The 23,378-nt window shown below is 42.5% G+C and overlaps 2 protein-coding genes across 3 annotated transcripts; both read left to right on the top strand.

Annotated features, from left to right (window-relative positions):
- Nucleotides 1-3,250: 3,250 nt before the first annotated feature.
- Nucleotides 3,251-10,346, top strand: cct3 (chaperonin containing TCP1, subunit 3 (gamma)). The gene is made up of 14 exons (XM_004564417.5): nt 3,251-3,405; nt 3,906-3,967; nt 7,587-7,637; nt 7,725-7,787; nt 7,869-7,965; nt 8,094-8,211; nt 8,285-8,471; nt 8,586-8,735; nt 8,847-8,979; nt 9,122-9,203; nt 9,281-9,461; nt 9,543-9,788; nt 9,878-10,009; nt 10,111-10,346. The coding sequence occupies exons 1-14, from the start codon at nt 3,378-3,380 to the stop codon at nt 10,201-10,203; spliced, it is 1,623 nt and encodes a 540-aa protein (XP_004564474.1). The 5' UTR covers nt 3,251-3,377; the 3' UTR covers nt 10,204-10,346.
- Nucleotides 10,347-12,762: 2,416 nt separating this feature from the next.
- On the top strand, nt 12,763-20,063 carry glmp (glycosylated lysosomal membrane protein). 2 transcript variants are annotated; one of them, XM_004564418.6, is made up of 7 exons: nt 12,763-12,934; nt 16,354-16,518; nt 17,623-17,721; nt 17,801-17,965; nt 18,039-18,257; nt 18,992-19,260; nt 19,340-20,063. In XM_004564418.6, the coding sequence occupies exons 1-7, from the start codon at nt 12,839-12,841 to the stop codon at nt 19,512-19,514; spliced, it is 1,188 nt and encodes a 395-aa protein (XP_004564475.2). In that variant the 5' UTR covers nt 12,763-12,838; the 3' UTR covers nt 19,515-20,063. The 2 variants fall into 2 exon arrangements, with proteins under 2 accessions (XP_004564475.2, XP_076735373.1); XM_076879258.1 differs by lacking the exon at nt 12,763-12,934 and adding an exon at nt 13,087-13,229.
- The last annotated feature ends 3,315 nt before the right edge of the window (nt 20,064-23,378 follow it).

Below are 23,378 nucleotides of genomic sequence, written 5' to 3'. Positions count from 1 at the left end.
ACTCTAGGAACAACAAGTAGGCCTGCAGAGCGAGAGCGAAGTGCTCTAATAGGGTGATATGGTACTACAAGGTCATTAAGATAAGATGGCAACTGATTATTTAAGACCTTGTATGTGAGGAGCAGGATTTTGAATTCAATTCTGGATTTAACAGGAAGCCAATGAAGGGAAGCCACAACAGGAGAAATCTGCTCTCTCTTTCTAGTCCCTGTCAGCACTCTTGCTGCAGCATTTTGGATTAGCTGAAGGCTTTTCAGTGAGTTTTTTGGACATCCTGATAATAATGAATTACAGTAGTCCAGCCTGGAAGTAATAAATGCGTGAACTAGTTTTTCAGCATCACTCTGAGACAGGATATTTCTAATTTTAGAGATGTTGCGCAAATGGAAGAACGCAGTCTTACATATTTGTTTAATATGTGCGTTGAAGGACATGTCCTGGCCAAAAATGACTCCAAGGTTCCTCACAGCGTTACTGGAGGCCAAGGTAATGCCATCCAGAGTAAGAATCTGGTTAGATATCATATTTCTAGGCTTTTCAGGGCCGAGTACAATAACCTCAGTTTTATCTGAATTAAGAAGCATGTCTTCTTTCACAAATTTTCCAGGTGGTGGTAGGGCAACCTTGGACTTCATCAGTATAAGATGGTTTGGAGTAAGGGGTTCAGGTGCTTTTGGGTCGCTGATACTGTCCACAGTCAATGGGTGGCTATTTACAATAGCCATGGCTTCATAAAACAAAGTTCTAAGAGAGGCATCGTCTAGTCTTCCTGCACACTGAGCAGTAGTGGCATTTAGCACATTACGAATGCTCCTAATGGCCACCTGCATGACTTGCAGAAGGAGCACTGAAAACAAACTCACACTGTTTGTCTACCAGGAAAGCTTCCAGTGCCTGCATGTCACACGCCTCTGCCTTTCTAAATGGAGGGACAGTAACTGCGTGTGTATATGTAAGCATGTAAAACCTGAAGATAGTCAGATTAACAGTATTTTGTCTCTATCTGCCATTCTGCAATTCATCTCATGTAAAAAATAACATGCGCACAGCGTGACGTGAAAAAGGCACATACCTTTGACGTTTGGTGACGAACTCTGTATTCCTCGTCCACACGTAAACGCAAAAAAGGAGTTTTAAAAAATCTCAGTTTTCGGTGATTTGAAACACCGTTTATGTGTGGATGAAGCAGCTGTGTTTTCAAAAATACCCATTTAGGTGTGGACGTAGCGTAAAAGAGTTAGTAGTTTACTTTCTTACTACCTGTAATTTATTGCAGATTACTTGTATTTGCTTAATTGCTTACTAAATGTTTGAGGTGTGAAATGGATTGGAATGGATTGCATTTATATAGCGCTTTTCTAGGCACCCAAAGCGCTTTACAATTCCACTATTCATTCACTCTCACATTTACAATGTGAAATAAACCACAATGGAGCAAAATATGGGTGTGTGCCCCCCCCCCACCCCCCACGAACATTTTTCTTGTAAAACAAAGGGGGGGCCAGCAAAAAAAACTTTGGGAACCACTCCTGGAGAGTGTTGTTACACTTGGTTGACTGTTGTGATGGGTTCTCTCTTCACCATTGAAATGATTCTGCAATCATCCACCACTGTTGTCTTCCTTGGACACCCAGGTCTTTCGGGGTTGCTGAGTTCACCTGTCCTTTTTTTCCTTTCTCAGGATTTACCAAACTGTAAATTTTGCCACTTCTAATATTGTAGCAATTTCTCGGATGGGTTTTTCTGTTCTCTTTGACCGCGTGGTGTCTGTTCATAATAAAATTTTCCAAATGCAAGCACAACACCTCAAATCCACCCTCTTTTTGAAGGGACCAAACGTAAATGGACAAGTGACTCAACAGCTATTCATAGGCAGGTATGGATAATTTCTTCGCCATGTCATTATCAACTAATTAATTGATAATGACATGGCGAAGAAATTATCCATACCTGCCTATGAATAGCTGTTGAGTCACTTGTCCATTAACGTTTGGTCCCTTCAAAAAGAGGGTGCCACATATTAAGAAGAAGAAACTCCTAAACACTTCATCCACATTGAATATGGATACCCTAAATTAAATGTCATTTCTATAATATGACTATAATTAGAATATATTTCAGTAAACAGGTAACAAAACAAAAGTTGTCAGTGTCCAAATAGATATGGACCTAACTGAAGGCTACTCTGAGTGCTCAAAGCACTTTATACAGCAGATCACATTAGGTCTGTTGCATTTTCTAAGTCTAGGATACCAAGCGATTCCACTTAATAAATAGATGCATAAATCCAGCTGCGGTTGTTGTTTAAGTCTCGGTTGAAAAGCTCAATCCTCTGGTTGTGCACAGAACTTCCCATTAAGCCAGAGCCTTCACCCCTGCTTGTTCTCATGTCCTCCCAAATGTGAGACTTCTCACGTAACCCCAGATATGCAGGGGTCTGCCAAATTGTCCAACAGCTGCAGTAAAGAGCGCTTTTACAGTCTCAGCTCTGATATCAAACATCAACACCCCGCTCCATGAAAAACAAACTTCCAACGAATCAGCTTGTGATTTGCATCTATATGTCATATGAAATTTGGATGAGGCACGGCATATACTCGCCAAGCAATTGCAGCTCTTCTGGATAGAACACCAGCCGAGTCCACTCCCCCTAGTGACTCTCTTAGACGCCATCTTTGAACCACTATATTTTTGGAATGCAGGTGTCCCATCAGCATCATTTCTCCAACAGTTGGATGTTCCGTTTTTATCTGAGAAACTATCTGATGATTTAAATATAATATTTAGATGTAAAATTTGTATTTTATATAGTATTTAGATTAAATATATTTTGAAATACAAAAAGTTTGAAATATAAAACGTTACAAATATTTTCGTAAATGTTGTAAAAAGTGACTCGAAAAATGTTTTCATAAGGTTTGGAGCTAAATGTGTAAAACTGTTGCCGCTAATTTCAGCATTTTCAGTTTACAAACGGCGCACCATAGGTAGGTAGGATGAGGGTAAGAAAAAGCTCTGAGACGCCCATGCTCCTGAGCATAAATTGTTTCTTTAAAAAAAGCAAAAAATGTCATTTTAGAAGTTCAGTCCAAAACTCTGAATTCTGATGGTGCTTATTGTAGAAGCTGCTCTATTTTTAGCGGAAACAGTTTTTAATACACGGAAATAATATGAAACTAAAGGCTGATTTTAGTCTCCATATGAAAGGGCGACCCTTTTCCCTCATTCAGTTTATTGGTGGATCTGCCTATCTGTCACGTAATGTTCTCTCTAATTAGTCGGACCCGGGCTGTTTGCCCGCCCCTGTAGGTGGAGCCTTCCTCTCTCCTCGTGCCACCCAGAAGCTTCCAGGCTGTTGTCCGGCACGCGCTGTGAAAATGATCGGCCAGCAGGTTTTAGTGCTCAGTGAGTATTCTTATTTTCCTCTAAAGCTTTTACAAAACCACCGACAACCGTACGCAGGCCGTTCGGAACTGCCTTCGATCCGCTAACAACCCAGAGACGCACAAAGCGGGGCGCGGCCGGCGTTAGCATGTTAGCCCGGTTAGCAGATGGATGATAGGCTAACTTAAGCTAACCCGTTACTCAGCATGAACACGGAGCTAGCAGGCTAACGGTTCCTTTGAGGCTAAAATCAGGCGTTCATGTGATGGAGTGAAGGTGGAATCCTCCACCTGTGTTAGTGTGAACTCACTTATTGATTATGTCATTAGGAACATGTCATTGTGTTTCTGATCATTGTGATTGATCCAGAGAGAAGAGTCATCATCAGTACTGATCGTTTTCTTTTTCAGGCGGAACCTCTGCCTATTGAAAACGGATCATCACTGTACGAATAAGAATAAAGAGTAACAGCACTGCGTGTATGCGGGCAGTAACTTCTGTGTGTGTTTGTGTCTCTGCAGACCAGAACGTGAAGAGGGAGTCTGGACGTAAAGTCCAGACCGGGAACATCAATGCAGCAAAGGTGCGTTTGTTCTACAAGGCTCTGCTCACTTCCTTCTGTGCCCTTTAGGTCACAAACTGAATAACCTGCTTTGTGATCCAGACGATGTGTTGGTGCTGTGCACAGCGGTCCCCGCACCACTGCTGACATATATCTTGCCTATCAAATTTGTTACCGTGGTAACTGACATGTCCAATCTGGCAGGTGCTCCAGCTGTTGGTTGTAGTCAGTCTTGGCCTGCTCCTCTTCTTGTAGGAGCTGGGCTGGGTAAAAAAAATAGAATCATGACCGGATTGGTCTCATAGCACAATGAGCTTCTTGATGAGCTTCACACTGTCCTTAAAGTTATTGGTTAGTTACTTAATAAGCAGCTGTGTCCAAGTGCACTCACAGAAGGCAAACAAACATTATGTTCTGTGTCTGAGCAAAAAACCTCAGGTCTGGCTAATTGAGGAAATCCACCAGTGACAGTAGCCTGGGTTAGCCAGGGCCTCCTCTGCTCCTCTACTCATGCTTTTAGCTTGGTTCTATGTAGAACCCATAGTACCTATGCAGTGTGTCCCCATCCTTTCACCCTGTCATAGCTTGGATAGAGTTTTTTGTTGGTTTTTTTTTAACTAAAATAAAAGCATTGTGTTTGGACAGCTGTTTAAACTGATTGTATACATTTCTAAGATTTAATCTCCTGAATATTTAATATTAGTAATTAATAGGATGAACGTGTTTATTTGTCACTGAGCAATTAATAGAATACTCAGTTACTAAAATAATGAATAGCTTTACCCAAGTGTTTATGATTATTTAGTCATTGAATTTATACATATATTTGCTCATAAATGAAGAAGAGTAAAATTTGAAGAAGATAAAAAAGGTGTTTAAATTTGTGTGCTTTGTTAGCTTTCTGTTTAGAAGCTGTAGAAAACATCTGCCAAAGGATGTGTAGTGCATTCACATGCGGTATTAAATTGTTTTTATATAAAACATTGTCCTAAATGCAAAAACAAATTGGTTAAAAATGCACTTATCAGTAAGGTAAATGTTACTGTCTGATGAAGATTTCTGACAGTCCTACACTATATCGTGGGGCGATCGTGGCTCAAGAGTTGGGAGTTCGCCTTGTAATCGGAAGGTTGCCGGTTCGAGCCCCGGCTTGGACAGCCTTGGTTGTTGTGTCCTTGGGCAAGACACTTCACCCGTTGCCTACTGGTGGTGGTCAGAGGGCCCGGTGGCGCCAGTGTCCGGCAGCCTCGCCTCTGTCAGTGCGCCCCAGGGTGGCTGTGGCTACAATGTAGCTTGCCATCACCAGTGTGTGAATGTGTGTGTGAATGGGTGGATGACTGGATATGTAAAGCGCTTTGGGGTCCTTAGGGACTAGTAAAGCGCTATATAAATACAGGCCATTTACCATATATGAATGTGTTAGTTGTGTGCGTGTGTGCGTACATAACAACCCTACAGACCAGCAGATAGGGCTGCTCAATTAATCGAATTTTAATCACGATTACAGCTTTCAGCCATGCCAAGCTCCTTCTGAAATGACTTGGGCTGTTCCAGGACCAGACACCAGATGCAAAGTGAGAGAAGGGCATTAGAATAATAAAATATATCCCCGCCATGTCTGAAATATCTTTCAACGATCATTAAAAATGACTGAGCCGATTATTAGCCCCTCCCTCGTTTATCCGCGACACCTTAAAGGCCGGTCCGTGAAAATATTGTCGGGCATAAACCGTCCGTGGCGCAAAAAAGGTTGGAGACCGCTGATCGAAAGCTCGGAAAGCTAAGCAGAAGTTATTTGGAGAGGAGAGTGACTGCCGTTGGCTGAAAAGAGAGGTAAAAAAAACTTCAGTGGTGTTGCACACTATTTTATATTATTTTTTAAAGTCATTGGTAACCTTTTAAAGCCGGTCAGAGCAGCACGCTCCGTTTTGTGTAACTATTTTTAAATCCCTGTAGAACCGGAACCGTGTAAGCTAGTGCAATAAACCGGAGGAGTTGTACTTACATCTGATGCCATCAGCTTGTCCTCGGTCACGGTTTCCTTCCACATAAAACTTTGCAAAAATTGCATAAAAAGCACTTGCAGCAACAAAAACATAATATTCCAGAAACACGCTTTGCCGATCCGATCAGCTGTTCGTAACACTTCCCACAGTGAAACAGATGTCAGCGGAACTGTCGCATGTCCGCTATTTCCTGCTCGAAACCGGAAGTGATGTCATTTTCGCGGAAATTGTAGTTTTTTACTTGTAGGCCTTAAAAGCCTATACTGGTCATGTTTGACTTTTCTGAATCGTTTCTGTGATGCTTAGAACTCGAATTGCACTGCTGGAAATAGTTTATTTTGATGCACCTGCTGTTTTCTTTGCAAATTTGCATCATAGGATTGTTTTTTCGTTTTTCCTGCAGTGTATATAAAAATTGCTGTATCTCCAAAATAAAACTATGAAGACACTCAAAATAAATTTCCTGTTGTTGTAAACTATTTTTTGCAACTTTTTTGTATTTAAAGTTTTGAGGGATAAACCTCTTAAATTTCTCCAAGTAGAAATATATGTAAAAAAAACAAAAACGATTTTCAATTTTTTTTTGTAGTTTATTGCACTTTTTTGCAATTAATGTAGTTACTATGGACTTAATGCATACATATTATTAAAATATGGGCTATAACAGTTGCATAGCAAATTAAAATGCTCCCACAAATGACACTACAACATGTAAAAAAATAATATGAGCTCTGGCGGATTTGGTTCTATAGTAGGTCTTAAAGGGTTAAATAAATATCGTCAAATAATCGAGATCTCAATTTCAGTGAAAATAATCGTGATTATCATTTTTGCCATAATCGAGCAGCCCTACCAGCAGAGAGTTTGTGCAGAACGGGTCAAACTCAGATTTAGATTTTAGTGTGTTACACACAGCCTGTGCACACTGATGGCTTACCTAAGAAACACCTGCAGAGAGCAGTTTACAGTGCTGACAGTGACATAATCATGTTCACTGATTGGCTGATAGTTCAGTCTGAAACAATGTGTACACGGGTTTCATTCTGCTAACAGCGTCAGACACTAACGGGGAGCTGTGTGTTTCCTCTGAATGCCGGACTGGCTGTGGCACAGAAAGCAAAAAGGTGATGCTCAGAGACTGAGTCGGCACATAACTAGACCGGTTCAGGCTGGTCCAGGTGCTGCTCAAGGACCAGGAGTACCATCACAAACATCTCAGCAAAGAGCCAGCTCCTGTGTGCTCCATTATTGACCATTGTCACACGCACACAACCTGCTGAAGCTCCAGCTTTTATTGACTTTTAGTTATCCTGGCAGAATATTGGCATTCTGGTCTCTCAGTGCTCTACATAGATTCACTGCAGGAGGATAAATGAACTCAAATTGTGTGTGACAGATAAAATCTGATCATATTAACACAGACCAGTGTGATCAGCATGACTAAATAATAATCAATAAGCAGTTGTACACCTGGCTCTTTGAAACATGTTACAGATGACATGCTAACTCTGAGATCCCCAGTGGGTCGTGAGCACAGACTCACCATAACCTTACAGGTGATAGGAACTATTGATCTGACCCGCTGGGATTGATTGAGTGATCGATTGACCCCTTGATCTCTTTGTGCGTTTCAGACCATCGCTGATGTCATCAGGACCTGCCTTGGCCCAAGGGCCATGATGAAGGTCAGACCCTCTGCACATGCACAGCAAGAGAAGTGTTGTCGGCATGCTAATATGCTAACATGTGCCCCTGTGTGTGTGTATATGTAGATGCTGCTTGATCCCACTGGAGGAATCGTGATGACCAATGATGGAAATGCCATCCTCAGAGAGGTCAGTCACTCACACGCTCACACTCATTCAACATCTAATCAGGCGTGTGATTCCTCACCTGCTGCATTTCCTTGGCAACAGATCCAGGTACAGCACCCAGCAGCGAAGTCGATGATTGAAATCAGCCGTACACAGGATGAGGAGGTGGGAGATGGAACCACCTCGGTCATCATACTGGGTGAGGAAGAGGACGAGAAACGTGGCACACAATCACACGATCTCTCAGTTGATCTAAAACCTGTCTTTGTCTCTCTCTCCCCCCCTCTCTCACTCTCTCTCTCTCCCTGTCACCTGTGTGACCTTCAGCCGGTGAGATGCTGGCAGTGGCTGAGCAGTTTCTGGAGCAGCAGATGCATCCGACTGTGATCATCAGTGCTTACCGCCGGGCGCTGGAGGACATGTTGGACACCCTGAAGGAGATCAGGTAACAGCTGTTCCAGCTGCGATGAAGTTGCCATGTCCTATGCTATGTGTAACTTTGCCCCCTCCCCTCCTAGCACCCCTGTGGACACGTCAGACCGCTCCATGATGCTGAAGATTGTCCACTCAGCCATTAACACCAAAGCTCTGAGCCGCTGGTCTGAGCTGGCCTGTAACATTGCGCTGGACGCCGTGCGCACTGTGGAACTGGAGGAGAGCGGTCGCAAAGAGATTGACATCAAGAAGTACGCCAAGGTGGAGAAGGTACGAATCACTGTGGGCCAGTCGCTTTAAACTAGGGTTGGCTCGCCTGCCTTCAGGTTGTTTGTTAATAAAGTTTTATCTGTCCCGTTTCCAATGATGGTGTGCTGCATACAGGTTCCTGGTGGAATCATCGAGGACTCATGCGTGCTGAGAGGAGTCATGATCAACAAAGATGTGACGCACCCAAGGATGAAGAGGATGATCAAGAACCCACGAATTGTCTTGCTCGATTGCTCGCTTGAGTACAAGAAAGGAGAGAGTCAGGTGATACACACACACACACACACACACACACAGACAGACAGAGGTAGTTACACTTGTTTGCGTGTGTGTGTTACTTGTGTTAATGTTTGTCTGTGGCTCGGCCCCCTGCAGACAGATATCGAGATCAGTAAGGAGGAAGACTTTGCCCGGATCCTGCAGATGGAGGAAGAGTACATCCAGCAAATCTGTGAGGACATCATCCGCCTCAAACCAGACTTGCTCTTCACCGAGAAGGGGATCTCAGGTACATGTCAGCTGCAGCTCAGCAGAGAGAGTGGAGCTGGTGCAGAGCACCAAGATGGTGAACAAACGTGAAGGGAAAGTCCTCTGAGGTCAATGCCTGAAACAAAATAACAGCGTAGCATTTACTTCCCGTTTCCTGTCAGATCTCGCTCAACATTACCTGGTGAAAGCTAACATCACCGCCATCCGTCGCGTCAGGAAGACTGACAATAACCGCATTGCGAGGTACGCAGCAGCCAATCAGCGTTCTGCTCCTCAGACAGGAAGTTTTAGCGAGCTGTAAATAACTGTTTCTCTCTCAGGGCGTGCGGCGCCCGGATTGTGAGTCGGACGGACGAGCTGCGTGAGGAGGACATGGGCGTTGGAGCTGGGCTGTTTGAGGTGAAGAAGATCGGAGATGAGTACTTTACCTTCATCACTGAGTGCAAAGACCCCAAAGCCTGCACCATCTTGCTGAGGGGGGCAAGCAAGGAGATCTTGGCGGTGAGCGGTGGTCGATCAATCAATCAGTCAGTGAGGTGATTGGTAAATCCAAGGATTGGTTAACACTGTCTCTGTCCACAGGAAGTGGAGAGGAACCTGCAGGACGCCATGCAGGTGTGCCGTAATGTGTTGCTCGACCCCTTCCTGTTGCCAGGCGGTGGCGCAGTGGAGATGGCGGTGTCGAAGCACCTGACGGAGCGTTCCCGTGCTCTCACTGGTGTCGAACAGTGGCCATACCGTGCTGTAGCTCAGGCGCTCGAGGTTATCCCCCGAACATTGATCCAGAACTGTGGTGCCTCCACCATCCGCGTTCTGACATCACTGAGGGTAAGCAAATGAGGTAACAGCAATAAAACTTTATTTAATGTGTGTGTTGTTGAGAAGTCAGTTGTTTGTATTTGTGTGTGTGTGTTCAGGCCAAACACACTCAGGATAACAGTGTGTGTTGGGGTGTGGACGGTGAGAGTGGCTGTCTGTCCGACATGTCAGCTCTTGGGATCTGGGAGCCATTCGCTGTCAAAGCTCAGACCTACAAGACCGCCGTCGAGGTCAGAACTTCCCACACAGCAGTACATCCTGATGTGTGATTGATATCAATGATTACTGATCAGTAGTGTGATTGATACTGATGATACTGCTGTGTTTGTAGACGGCCATCTTGTTGCTGCGTATTGATGACATCGTCTCTGGTCACAAGAAGAAGAACAAAGAGGAGCAGATGGGAGGACAGGGAGCTGAGTAGACCCACATCTGTCCGCATCACTCTAGATCCACGTCAGTCTCTCTTCCTCTGTGTGTGTGCGTGTGTGTGTTTGTGTGTATGGATGGGGACTAGTTGACTCAGTGAACTGTAACAACAGTTAATAAAGTTACCTTTGAAACCTGCGTGATGTACTTTTAGGTTTTTTATGAGATTGTAAACCTGGTTTAGGTTTATTTTTCATTCTGCCAACAAAGAAGCTTACAATTATCTCTGTCTTTACATGCTTAGCTGTAAAAGAATTTTCCTCATACTCAGGGGCTTGGGTTTTCACACTTTAACACCATCCCCACCTGATGTTTCGATAAACAGTTGAACCTAGGTGCAACATCTTTAGCTTGCTACTGAAAAGCTGAAGGTAATGTTTTTATTTGAATCAGCTTTTTAAGAAGTGTCCATTTAAAAAAAAAAAAAAAAAGATTGTGAGCTTTAAATTTTAATATTTAATAATTTCATTATCACTTGCCTGAGTTTATAAACTTTGTAACGTTTAAGTTTTTTATGCCATTTTGTTCCTACCTATTGTTTAGAGTGGGATTGTTTATGGTGTGTAACATGCTCTGTGCCATGTGTGTTGAGGAATCGAAAAAATGAAAAGTTGACTGCACACTGTCGAATCGGTATTTATTATACAAGAGAACTTTTAACATAAGCTAGCCTGCCATACATCCAGGGACTGAGAAACACAAAAAGGCACCGTGGCTGAGATTTGACGAGGCTAGGAAGGAAAGCTTAATTACATGGAAGGCAATAAGGAATAGGAATGAATAAAGTTAATTCAGATATGGGCTGATAGTTGAAGTTGAAACAAACACACAGAAGACTTCTGCATCAAACTTTTTTACTCCCATCTCCATTAACTTTTTCAAAGACTGTTTTGTAATGCGTTCTGTCTTTCAGTTAAAAACTTATATTTCATTTATTTCTTTTAAAACAAGAGGACGTAAGGACTCCATTAAGTGGAAGGCTGTTTTTCTGTTTGTTAAGGACCAACAAAAAAAGCTTGTGTGTGACAAGGCAGATAAAGATGGACATTTGGTTCCCTGTGTTTTGAATATTTTTAACATCCATTCTAATTAACATTTATTTATGGGTACAACAATGAACAAAAACAGATTTTTTTGCATCAGACATCAATTGTAATAAGGGAACTGTAGACAGAATTCACCACTGACTATGCGATGATACGAGGTGATTTTTAATTAGCTTGTGATGAGATTTTATTAACAACAAACATATCTAAAAGGTGCAGAATGGGGTTTAAATGGTTTGCCTGGCATAAATCTAAACCTAGTTGGATGAATCTACTCTCTGTTCTCAAATCTATAGTTCTTGGATAGGTGACTAAGGTGCTGCCACGTCCATTTCTAAATTGACTGAAGTTGTCGCCGCACTCTGAGTGAAATGCCTTCATCCAACATCAATCTCGTGGTCACATCAACTCCTTCAATGCATGGCATGCATTTCTCCAGCTGTGTTGTCTTTCAGAGCTGAAATCCAAGCTGAAGCTCCTCCTGTCAAAGGTGGGAGTTTGGCAATTAGTCCTTTCGTGTTGCAGTGGCTAAAAGGATTATACACAAGCTGGCCAGTGGGTGCAGTTCCCAATGGCATCTGTATTTTGGGAAGAAAGCTCCAAGCTTGTTGTTCAATCTGTGTCTGAGATCTTGTATAATATTTTCATGGTAAGGCAGCTCCCTCCTCTTCATCCTCTTCTGATGATAGAGATTCAGAATAACAGTACTCTCTTTCAGAGTCCTCTCTCAATCAGCAGTTTTGTCCTCGTTTAGAAGTTTTCCTTTCAAGGTTCCAGGAAATCTCCCATTCACTTACATTCCCACAGACCTAAGGTGGTTCTTCTTCTTGCTTCTTCTATCTTTTCTGGTTTGTTTTGAAATCTCATGTTGCTTTAGCCAGTTGTACATTTTTTTCTTTTTCTGGGATTCTTTGTTGCCTCAATGTAGTTGCTCAAAAGTTGTACCTTGATATGGTGGAGGTGAGTTTGCCGACAAAGATGGATATAAAAGTGGAGTCATAGGTGCAGCCTCTGCAGCTGCTGGTCTAGTCTCAGTTGCTTTGAGATTCTGGCTTTGTGTTGCAAAATTCTGCCTCTTCCCTTTAATGTTTCCATTGTCTGTACACAGTTTGATTCTTAAACAAAATAAAGAATAAAGAAAGCACTCTGCACCCAGATTGGACTTTCTTATGTATGATTGTGCTCTATGTTCAAATAAAGAAAGTTTGAAAAGAGGGGGGGTTAGCAAACATGTTCATTAAATTATGAAACAGCAAAATGGCGTAAGTTACAATGATCTGATGCAGAAGTATAATTCATATATAAAAAGTGAACCACGGTCGTAGTGCAGAAAACCCGGGGTTAACTCTGCAGTATAAGCCTTTGGTCAGTTTCACAGAGCTGAAACAAAAAAGCCGGAGTTTCGACTCAGGATCGACAAACTTAAAGCTGTGAGATAAACCTGCTGCCTGCGCAGTTCAGCCCATGACTGGGTTAGTCTGAGCTCAGCTCTGGTTGGCTGATCTCTTTCTGACACTACGAGCAGCCAGGTCAGCTGACTTCAGGGAACCAGCGGATCATGTGATCAAAGACCGAGCAGAGACGATGGCAGCGGGGAGCGCGTGGAGTGGCGGACTGTACGTGGTTCTCGTGCTGTGGATCGTCACTGTAACGTGCTCCGCGGAGCCCGGACGCAGACAGGTGAGTTCACAGGTGAAGCCGGAACCGGCTCCGAACCGGCTGAGAGCGTGAGGGCCAGAAGGGGAAGCCGGAAGTGACGGAGGCTTGTTTGGTAGCTGCTCAGCTCAGCTGAGGGCTATAGACCCGGGATTAAGGTTGTATCGTGTGATCGATTAGCTGTTTCCCGATTGTTTTGAATAGAGTCGTAAAGAGGCGCAGCGGGTAGAACCGCCTGTGGTCCTCCAATCAGAGAACAGTTGGAATCCTTTCAGTAACTGAGACATCTATCAGTCTTGATGCATGCTCAATCATCAAGGTAAATAAATCTCAGAAAGTTTGATTTTGTTCATCTGGACGTTTTCAGTGGGAGAAACGTTTCGTCACTCATCCAAGTGACTTCTTCAGTCTCAGCTGTCTGCAGGTTTCCCCAACCTTAAACAGTACATTTGCATAATGACTGAAACTAGCACCAGTGGCAAGTCATGGGCTGTGAGGTCAGTTCCTTGGTTTTTAATCTCATGACCATTGATCAACAACAACTGCTCAAAGCCCACTGATCAAAAGCCATTGATAAATGGGATCAAGCTAGGAAGGCACCTAAAGAAAGCTCCAGCGGATCCAGTAGAGAAGGACAACCATTGCCTAAGTGAAATCCCATAGTGATCCTGTATGTGTCAGGAGTATTAAACAGTTGAGGCGCACTTGTTTCTTAAGGCTGTGTCTTTGTGTAGTTTATGTGAAAAGGGAAAGGCCATCTCTGAATCCAAGAGGGGGGCTAAGGGTACATCTTTTGCCATCTTACAATGCAGTGATTGCAGCCATTCCCCAACTCTTTGTGAGTGGTACTCATGGTCCCTTTGATAAGTGTCCACTGATCAGTGGTTGCTGATTAATGGTCATGAGAATTTACATATTAATGATCAGGGAACTGACCTCCCAGCCCATTGTTCTTTCAGTGGGCTAGTTTCAGTCATTATGCAAATGTACTGTTTGTAAGATTGGCGAAACCTGCAGACAGCTGAGACTGAAGAAGTCACTTGGATGAGTGACGAAACGTTTCTCCCACTGAAATGCCACGTCCAGATAAACAGAATCAACTTTTGGGGAGACACCTATCAGGTTTTTCTTTTCTTAATGAAACTTCCTTAACTGCTTGTCCTACAGTTAAAATAATTTTAAATGTACTCATAATCATCTCACGGACGTAACACGTACAGCTACTTTCACTGCCACTGATATTTATTCTTTTTTTCCTTTTTCTGAGTTAACTTCAGTAATTACTTTTTCCAAACCACCAACATGTCTTTTAGACCCCATTCCTACATGATTGCTTCTATCATTAATTAATGTTTCAATTTTAAATATAATCAGCAAACCACAGGCCTTCAAGCTGGCAGTAGGTGCACCATTACTTAAAAAGCCATCTTTCGACCCGCTGTGTTAGCTAATTACAGGCCATTTTCCAACCTTCCTTTTATCTCCAAAATGTTTTAAACAGTAGTTGTAGTTTCAGTCAGATTTCAGGGCTTATCACAGTAAAGAAGCGGCAAAGGTTACAATCTTTGTGTCTTATTGCCTCTGACAGTGGACTCATTCTGTGCCTTTCCTGCTAGGCCTCAGTCCTTTATTCAATATTGTTGACAATAATATTTTATTACAGTGATTAGCGCATGCTGTAGGTGTTAATATACATTTTTAACATTATGCAGATGACACCCAACTTTATCTATCCATGAAGGCAGATAACCAATTAATTATACTGCAGGAATATCTAAAAGACATAGAGACCTGGATGATCTCTAATTTACGTTACTGTACAGTAACGCCACTGTTTTGCACGTCTCACTCTGTATATTTTATTTTATATATTTTATTTATTGTTTACTCTATTTAATTTGTAAAATATGTACACACACACACACACACACACACACACACACACACACACACACACACACACGTAGAAAAATATTTAGTATACACATCCAGAAATGCATGTACTATTATATATTGTACATATATTTATTAGTTTCAGATGTAGCCATTCTTGTATTGTGCTTGTTTACATTATTGTATTTTGCACAACTCTGTTGCTTGTGAAGCTCGCACACAAGAATTTCACTCACATGTGCTGTACCAATGTACCTGCACATGTGATGTGACAATAAAAGTGATTTGATTTGATTTGATTTTCTGCTTGTAAATTCAGATAAAACTGAGGTTATTGCACTTGGCCCTGAAAATCTGAAAACATGGTATCTAACCAGATGACTACTCTGGATGCCATTACCTTGGCCTCCAGTAACGCTGTGAGGAACCTTGGAGTCATTTTTGGCCAGGACATGTTCTTTAATGCACATATTAAACAAATATGTATAAATACTTTCTGATTTGTGCAATATCTCTAAAATCAGAAATACCATGTCTCAGAGATGCTGAAAAACTTGTTCATGCATTTATTACTTCTGGGCTAGACTACTGTAATTCGTTATTCTCAAGATGTCCTAAAAACTCCCAGAAAAACCTTCAGTTGATCCAAAATGCTGCAGTAAGAGTGCTGACCGAGACTAGAAAGAGAGCATATTTCTTCTATATTGGCTTCCCTTCACTGGCTCCCTGTTAAATCCAGAATTGAATTGAAAATCCTGCTCCTCACATGCTACACGGTCTTGAATAATAAGGACTCTTCTTAATGACCTTATAGTACCATGTCATCCTACAGACTGTGGCTTACTTGTGCTTCCTAGATTATTTACAAGTAGAATGGGAGGCGGAGCTTTCAGCCATTAATGCGTGGATCTACCTACTATTAACATTGAATATAAATTCTAAAACTGAATATATTGCATAGTGTAACCCCCCTCCACCATTAAAAAATGGTTCAGTCCATAGCGCGGACTGGCTTTATTTCTTGTTTTCAGTAGCAACCGATGGCCATAATTGTGCTAGATCACATTTTGAATCAACACCATGGGCATTTTTAGATTTTAACACAGGTGGTTTGACTGTTACACTCTGGAAATGGAACTAAGGTGAGTGGTCTTAACCCTCTGGGGTCAACGGACATGCAAATCCAAATCACATGACCGATTTCAGATGACATGGCAGCAAAGAATGATGAGTATCCATTTCAACTTGTGTTGAAACTTCGGACTTCAAACTATATAGCAGTAATTACAATATACAATTTCTTTTTTACACTTAAATGAAATAATCAAAAACAAAATAAATTGGGCCTTCCATGGTTTTATCCCATAGTGATTTTTTTTTTAATATCTTTTGCTGTTTGCATAATTTAATGAACATTTTTGCTAAAAAAAAATGCCCTTTTTTGTACTCAGTACTATTCAATAAAGGGAAAAAAATATTCAGCAAGATGAGACCAATGGCTGTAGAAAAGATGAAATGCTCTGAGTAGGTTTGCTTCTTCTGTCTTGCAGATTTCAATGCAGTTATACCCCAGCTCACATTCAACCCCTCAAGCTGGTGACCTGCTGCATGTGAGAGCCGTGGGAGACAATGACACGCTGCATTTCCTGTTCTGTAGCCAGGGGGCGCCAACGCTGCTGCTCATCCACACCAACTCAACTTCTTCTGAAGTGCAGGTATGGACAGGAAGTCGGTAAACTCAGTGTGATGTCATCGGACAGAGAAAAGTTTCAGAAAGGGCGTAAACAATCAAGTGAAACCGAGTGCGAACGGCCAGCTTTGTGAGAATAAAAAATATACTTCTGATAAAATGAAAAAATGGATGAAAAGCCTCAGCCTACTGAGAGGGTGATTTTTATTTATTTATTTTATTTATTTATTTTAATCTTAAGAGCTGCATTGATTTTAATAAATCTGTCCCTGACAAACACTGTTCACTTAATAATAATGATTAAAAGATGATGGAAGATCTGCTCTACCTCCTGAGCTAGAGGATCTACTGATTGGAAGGTTGGTTGTTCGATCCCTGGCTGCTCCAGTCTAATTGCTAAATATCCTTGGGAAAGACCCCAAGTTGGTTCTGATGTGTTCATTGGAGTGTGAATAATAGGTAGAAAGCACTTACGCATGTATGAATAGGTATTTACCAAATAATAATTAGGCCCAAATTCCAAATTATAGACGAACTGAGATCCACATCGTGGGTGGGGCTCATAGTCAGAGCATACAAACTGTACAGGTAATCAGTTCTGAACCTGGGAACATGAGCCTGTCCTGCATTATCCAGTGTGCTTCAGACTCAGTGTCCTTTTTGGTCCTGCTGCCCACACACTGAGCCACAGTTAACAAGCCGATAACATCAGTGTGCCTTTTATTCCTCTCACTTATCAGGCATTTGTACGTTTCATTAGCAGACCCTAGGATTTCCTTTTTACTGAGACTTTTTACTTTTTAATGTGAAAGTATATCAGGAGAACTCAGCTGAGAGGGCACAGAGACTTCTTGGGAACCCCAGGGTCTGTCCATAAGCCTGTCATTGGCGGGGCTGTGGGGCTATGGGCTCACAGCTGGAGGATAAATGTTGCCGAAAGAAGGGGCTAAACACTTGAGCCCAACCTTTTAAAATAAAATAAAAGTAATTAAATTAAAAATTAAAATAAATAAATAGTTTAAGTAATTTCTGTTGTTTGTAACATTCTTGACACCCTAATGTTGATATATGTGTGACAGTCACATGACTGTTCATAATATTCTGACCTTGGGTGTGCTTTGTGTCCCAGGTGAACTGGCCTGAGTTTGTGGCTCGCAACACCAGCGGCAGCCTGAAAGTGGAGCCAGAGAGCAGCTTGATGTACAGCAGTGCTGTCGTCTTCAGCCGGGTCAGAACAAGCTCAGTCCACCTTAAATCTTTAGGGTATGTCTGGATACATCTAACCTTAAACTTTTTTTTTCTCTCAGCTGTTGGAGTATGACGATGTGAACGACACGGCTGAGCCGACCTCTGACCTCTTCCCTCCATACAACCTGCAGAACTTCACCTGGAACCCCATCAACCTGTCCGAACCCATGGCGCTTCTCTGTGGCACCGATGCCTCCTTCACCAATGGCTCGCTCTGCCTTCAGGTCTGTTGCCGAGCACAGTGAAAACAGTATTCAAAAATGATCGATACGCTGACAGTCATTATTTTTATTTCAGCTGTCGGTTTTTGACTCTGAGGGGCGGGGAGAGGCATGGCCGCACCTCCTGCACTCTGTTAACTCTTCCCAGTTGGAGGTGTGGTTGGATGGCATACCGGCCCGAGCCACTCAGTCCAGGTTCCTGTTGGAGATGCATGCAGTAGGGGAAGCTTATCCTTTAAGCACAGTCGACGTTTACCAATCAATCGACGATGAGTATACGCCATCGATATTCAAGGTAGCTTTGTGCTGTGCGTTATGTTCTTCTTCTTGTTCTGACATCATTTTATTTTCTTCTTGGAGGAAATCATCCTCATCAAAAGACTTATCCCTAAACCAATGAATGATAAGGACCCTTTAAATATCATGTTAAATTCAATAAATGTACCACCCAAAATGAGAAATCTGGCCCATCATTAACTACATTTATTTTTTATTATGAATTAATGTGGTCTGAATTGAGTATGGTGTGCTGTTTGACGACAGACCCAGTCAGTGATTAGACATAAACTCAGCGGGACATCCAGTGTGACGACCTACTCGACCAATAACCTGCCACAACCCTGGATGTGTGCACACAACCCTGCGCACACATCCAGGGTTGTGTGCGCAGATGGACTCCTTTAGTCTCGGGGGCTGGTTTGGAGGTTTGCTCCACCTTGTTTTAAGCTTCCCTGCAGAAGAAAAGAGTGCTCTATCCTGCTGAAATGCTGCTGAAAATGGGTTTTCTCTTGTTGGCCAAACACAGATTGGATCTTTGAATATTTTCTCACATCAAATGAGGTTTTGATGTTGAGTCACAGAAATATATTTCGATAGATTTTTTTTTACTGTAGACAGTGGCCCTGTTGGTGTGGGCGGGAGTATGACTTTGATTTTTCTTCCATATGTTTCTGGTCCTGCTCATTCTGTCTACAATGTAGTTTGAGTAAAGTTTGACTGAATGTCCTGTATTGACCTCTGACCCCTCAGGTTTCTCAATGGGTGTCATCAGTGAATGGCAGTCCTGATGTTCTGGGTTATGCACTGTGGAAGCCAGTGGCGTACCGTCAGGCACGGCCGGCTCTGGAAGATGCCACGCCATGCCGTCACTCGGTGCCGCGGGCTCAGAGTGGGTCGATGGTGACGGCTTCGTCCGGTCTGATCCGAGGCTTCTTCTCAGATCCAAAGAGCATGGCACTGAATGTGAGCTTTGGCCTGGCGGGGGGACCATTCTACAACGTCACACGCTTCCTCAGCTGGTAGGCTTGTTGTTATTTCTTTGTTGTTTTATCTCTTACTCTCAGCCGATCAGCTCTCATCTCCTCCTTACTCCTCCAGGACACTGCTGGTGGGTGTTGGGTCACCGCCTGTTGACTCCTTCTCTCCTCTGGTTGTTGCCATCATGGCAGTTGGTCTGGGAATTCCCATGATCATCCTGCTGGTTGGTGGAATCTGGCTCTGCATCCGTAAAAGCAAGGGAGCATCCTCAGCCTCCTACGAGCCAATCAACTAATCATTTCACTGCGTTGCCAGAGACAGTTTTAATGTTTTAGAAACAGATGACGTCACAGTGACATTCCAGCCAGTCAGCACACAGCAGAATCCGTGTACCCATTTGTGTTTTTAAAGACAGTCAATGTGTTTGATTGGTGATTGGATAAGATCTTACTCTGTCCTCATCGATTTCTTCCTGAATCAAACCTCCAGGCTCACCACTTGGCAGCCATCTTGAAAAACCTGTGGGCTCTTATGCTCATGGTTATTCTGAAGCTTTCTTTTACTTTTTCAGTAGGTCATATAAAATACAATGTTTATAAATAAAATATATCCTTTTTCTGAACCCTCAGTCATTGTTACTGAACCCTGACAGGTTCGTGTCCCTTTCTGATGATGTCATATTCTTACTCTAAAGGGTTCATTTAAAGCAGCTGCTCACAGATGAAGAGTCTGCCACCTTGGGGCCAGTCTTTGACTTTCAGATTAAAAGATGTACGATTAAAATTTTTACTTTGAAACTAAGAAGCAAAGTTAAGTTGATTGTTAATAAAATATATCAGAATTGCCTGATTCAGTTTCTTTCTTCATCAGATGTCAGCTGACATGTCACTGGTGTTTTTTAATAATTAAAAAAAAAAAACTTTCATATTACAGGATGTCTCACCTGGATTTGTTTGACACCTAGTTGTAATAAGAAGTAAGTTTTTTTTTCAGATGGTTTCTCTAATCTAACATCATCAGTCAGGACAGGAGGTCACATGAAATTGGTTATCAGCTTAATAAATCAACCCAGGATTTATTAGTCTGGCTACAGCACATTCATATGAATGGGCTGGTGTTGGCAGCACATTGTAGAGACATGCACAGGTGTGCTGAGAACAGAGCAGCTGATTTTACTCAGAAACATAATTATAACAGTCCCCTCAAGGTGCTTCATATTGTAAGGTAAAGACCCTTTGATAAAATAGAGAAAACCTAAACAATCAGATGATCCTTGAGCAAGCACTTGGTGTGGCGGTGGAAAGGAAAAACTCTTTTAACAGGAAGAAATTTTCAGCAGAAACCGGCTCAGGGAGGAGCGGCCATCTGCTGGATTCTTCCACAGAAGAAGCTGAACTATGGACACGCACACACATACACTTACACTGATAAGCACTCACTCATCCCCCCTCCCTTTCCAACGCCTTCGATGCTTGTTGCCCCCTGGGAACACGAGGCGGGTCTGGGCCCGCGCTGGAAACGGCGCCGTTGCAGGATGGCTGCTGTGTTGCCTGGGGTTACTCCTCATCCCCTACCCATCCCTGTGGCTTGTCATGTCTTCCACAATGTTGTGCTGTGGACATTCATGTGCTTTTTTGTGCAGAGGAGGGGGGGTTCCCATTTCACTGCAGGGCAACCTGCTTGTGACAAATAAAGCTTTCATTCATTCATTCATTCATTCAAAGCTTTGTTTCCCATTCTACTTTTTAAATGTCCATTTGCGGTGGCTGTAGCTCAGGTGGTGGAAGGTTGGTGGTTTGATTACAATCTGCATGCCAAATATCTTCAAATTCAAATTTTATTTGTCACACACACACAACCATACACAGTATGACATGAGGTGAAATGCTTGTAGCTGTGCAATGCAATGCCCGACCATTAAATGACAGTGGTTTTACAGTATTTACAATACACAGGTTATACAAAATTTACAGATTTAACTTAGAAATTTACAGTAAAAAAATGTGCAAATAGCAGAAAGAGATTATAAATTATAGGAAGTGTGCATGAAGAAAAACCAGAGTGCGTGTGGTGATGTGTGTGAGAGTCTAGTCTTATAGTGATGTAATGTGTGTGGGGAGAGTCCAGTCCTACACCTGGTTCAGGGCCCGAATCGAATAGCCTGGGGGAAGAAGCTCCTCCTCATTCTCTCTGTTTTGGCCTTAAAGGAGCGGAAGCGCTTCCCAGACCTCAACAGTGAGAAGAGTCCATTGTTGGGATGGGAGATCTTGATGAGAGGATCTTGTTGCTCCCTGAAGCATCCATCTGAGGATGAATGAGTGAACATTTGAAAGCACTTAAAAACAGCATTAAAAAGTGCTTGGGTGAATGAGGCAAGTTGGGTAAAGCACTTGGTGTGCTCAGGTACAGTAGACAAGTCCCATATAAGAACCTGTACATTAACCATTATGATAAGGTGGAGCCTGATTATTTTAGACCTTTGTATGTAAGGAACAATTTTAAATTTGATTCTGGATTTAACATGGAGCCAACGAAGAGAAGCTGGTATGGGAGACATATGGCTCTCTTTCTCAGTGCAAATATTTTTTATTTAATGTGCACACTGAAGGACATAGCCTGGTCAAAAACAACTCCAAAATTCCTCACAGTGTTACTGGAGGCCAATTTAATGCCATCCAGTGTAGAACAAATGGTCAAATAATGCTTATGGAACAATAAAAATGGTTTACAGTGCAAAGAAACACAGAGCTGTGTCTAAGTGTCGTCAAATCAACACAAAGACTTCATCGTTCCTGTCTACATCGCCTTCAACTGGTGCAGAACGCTGCCGCTCGCCTGTTGACCGGTTCAAAAAAAAGAGACCACATCACTCCGGTTCTCTGCTCTCTCCACTGGCTCCCAGTTGCTTTTAGGATTGATTTTAAAATCTTACTGCTGGCTTTTAAGGTTTTAAATGGCACTGCACCTTCTTACCTGTCAGAACTCCTTAGCACTTATCGCCCCAGGAGATCTTTGAGGTCAGCTGATCTGATGCTTTTAGATGTTCCCAGGTATAAATTAAAGACAAAGGGAGAGAGGGCGTTTGCTGTGGCTGCACCCAGACTGTGGAACAGTTTACCTCCTCACGTCAGATTCTCCAAAAGCCTAGAAACTTTTAAAACTGCTCTTAAAACTCACCTCTTTTCATTGGCTTTTAGAAAGGTTTAATTTATTTGTTTATTTATTTTTTATTTGATCAGCGAGGTGTTTTACGAAATTGTGTTCTATTGTATTTTTATCTGTATTTACTGTACAGCACTTTGGTCAGCCTTGGTTGTTTTTAAATGTGCTCTATAAATAAACTTGACTTGACTTCAGATGGTTTGGAAAAATTTCAGACTTTCCTACAGCTCACAAATAGCCTGGATCTTCCTGGAATGGATGTCGTTTTTAGGAGCAGTGATTTGAACACTATCAGGGCTGCATCATCTTGATGCATACTCAATCATCCAGGTAAGTAAATCTCTCAAATTGATTCAGTTCATCTGGACGTAGCGTTTTGTGGGAGAAACGTTTCGTCAATCATCCAAGTGACTTCTTCAGCCTCAGCTGACTGCAGGTTTCCCCAATCCTATAAACATAAGTGCCAGGATTTATACATCGGGGAAACCAAACAACCTCTGGCAAAGCGGATGGCACAACACAGAAGAGCTACCTCGTCAGGCCAGGACTCTGCAGTCTATTTACACCTACAGGCCAGTGGACACTCTTTCAAGGATGAGGATGTACACATCCTGGACAGGGAGGAACGCTGGTTTGAGCGCAGAGTAAAGGAGGCCATTTACGTGAAAAGGGAAAGTCCATCTCTGAATTGAGGAGGGGGTCTAAGGGTACATCTTTCGCCATCTTACAATGCTGTGATTGCAGCCATTCCCCAACTCTCTGTGAATGGTACTCGTGGCCGTTGATCAGTCGTCTTTGATCAGTGGTTGTTGATCAATGGTCATGAGAATTTGCATAATTATGATGAAGGTGACCTCCCAGCCCATTGTACCTTCAGTGGGCTGGTTTCAGTCATTATGCAAATGTACTGTTTATAAGATTGGGGAAACCTGCAGTCAGCTGAGACTGAAGAAGTCACTTGGATGAGTGACGAAACGTTTCTCCCACAAACCGCTAC

Source organism: Maylandia zebra, linkage group LG22 (genome assembly GCF_041146795.1).
Source record: "Maylandia zebra isolate NMK-2024a linkage group LG22, Mzebra_GT3a, whole genome shotgun sequence".
Lineage (NCBI taxonomy): Eukaryota > Metazoa > Chordata > Actinopteri > Cichliformes > Cichlidae > Maylandia > Maylandia zebra.
This window is presented reverse-complemented; position numbering and strand designations above follow the sequence as displayed.

Bases quoted from the DNA above. Each gene is read 5' to 3' on its own strand.
- cct3 (XM_004564417.5), top strand. From the start codon at position 3,378: ATGATCGGCCAGCAGGTTTTAGTGCTCA. The intron at 9,789-9,877 runs GTAAGCAAATGA...GTGTGTGTTCAG, and splicing joins GCGTTCTGACATCACTGAGG to GCCAAACACACTCAGGATAA. The intron at 10,010-10,110 runs GTCAGAACTTCC...CTGTGTTTGTAG, and splicing joins CCTACAAGACCGCCGTCGAG to ACGGCCATCTTGTTGCTGCG.
- glmp (XM_004564418.6), top strand. From the start codon at position 12,839: ATGGCAGCGGGGAGCGCGTGGAGTGGCGGACTGTACGTGGTTCTCGTG. The intron at 16,519-17,622 runs GTATGGACAGGA...TTTGTGTCCCAG, and splicing joins CAACTTCTTCTGAAGTGCAG to GTGAACTGGCCTGAGTTTGT. The intron at 19,261-19,339 runs GTAGGCTTGTTG...TTACTCCTCCAG, and splicing joins GTCACACGCTTCCTCAGCTG to GACACTGCTGGTGGGTGTTG.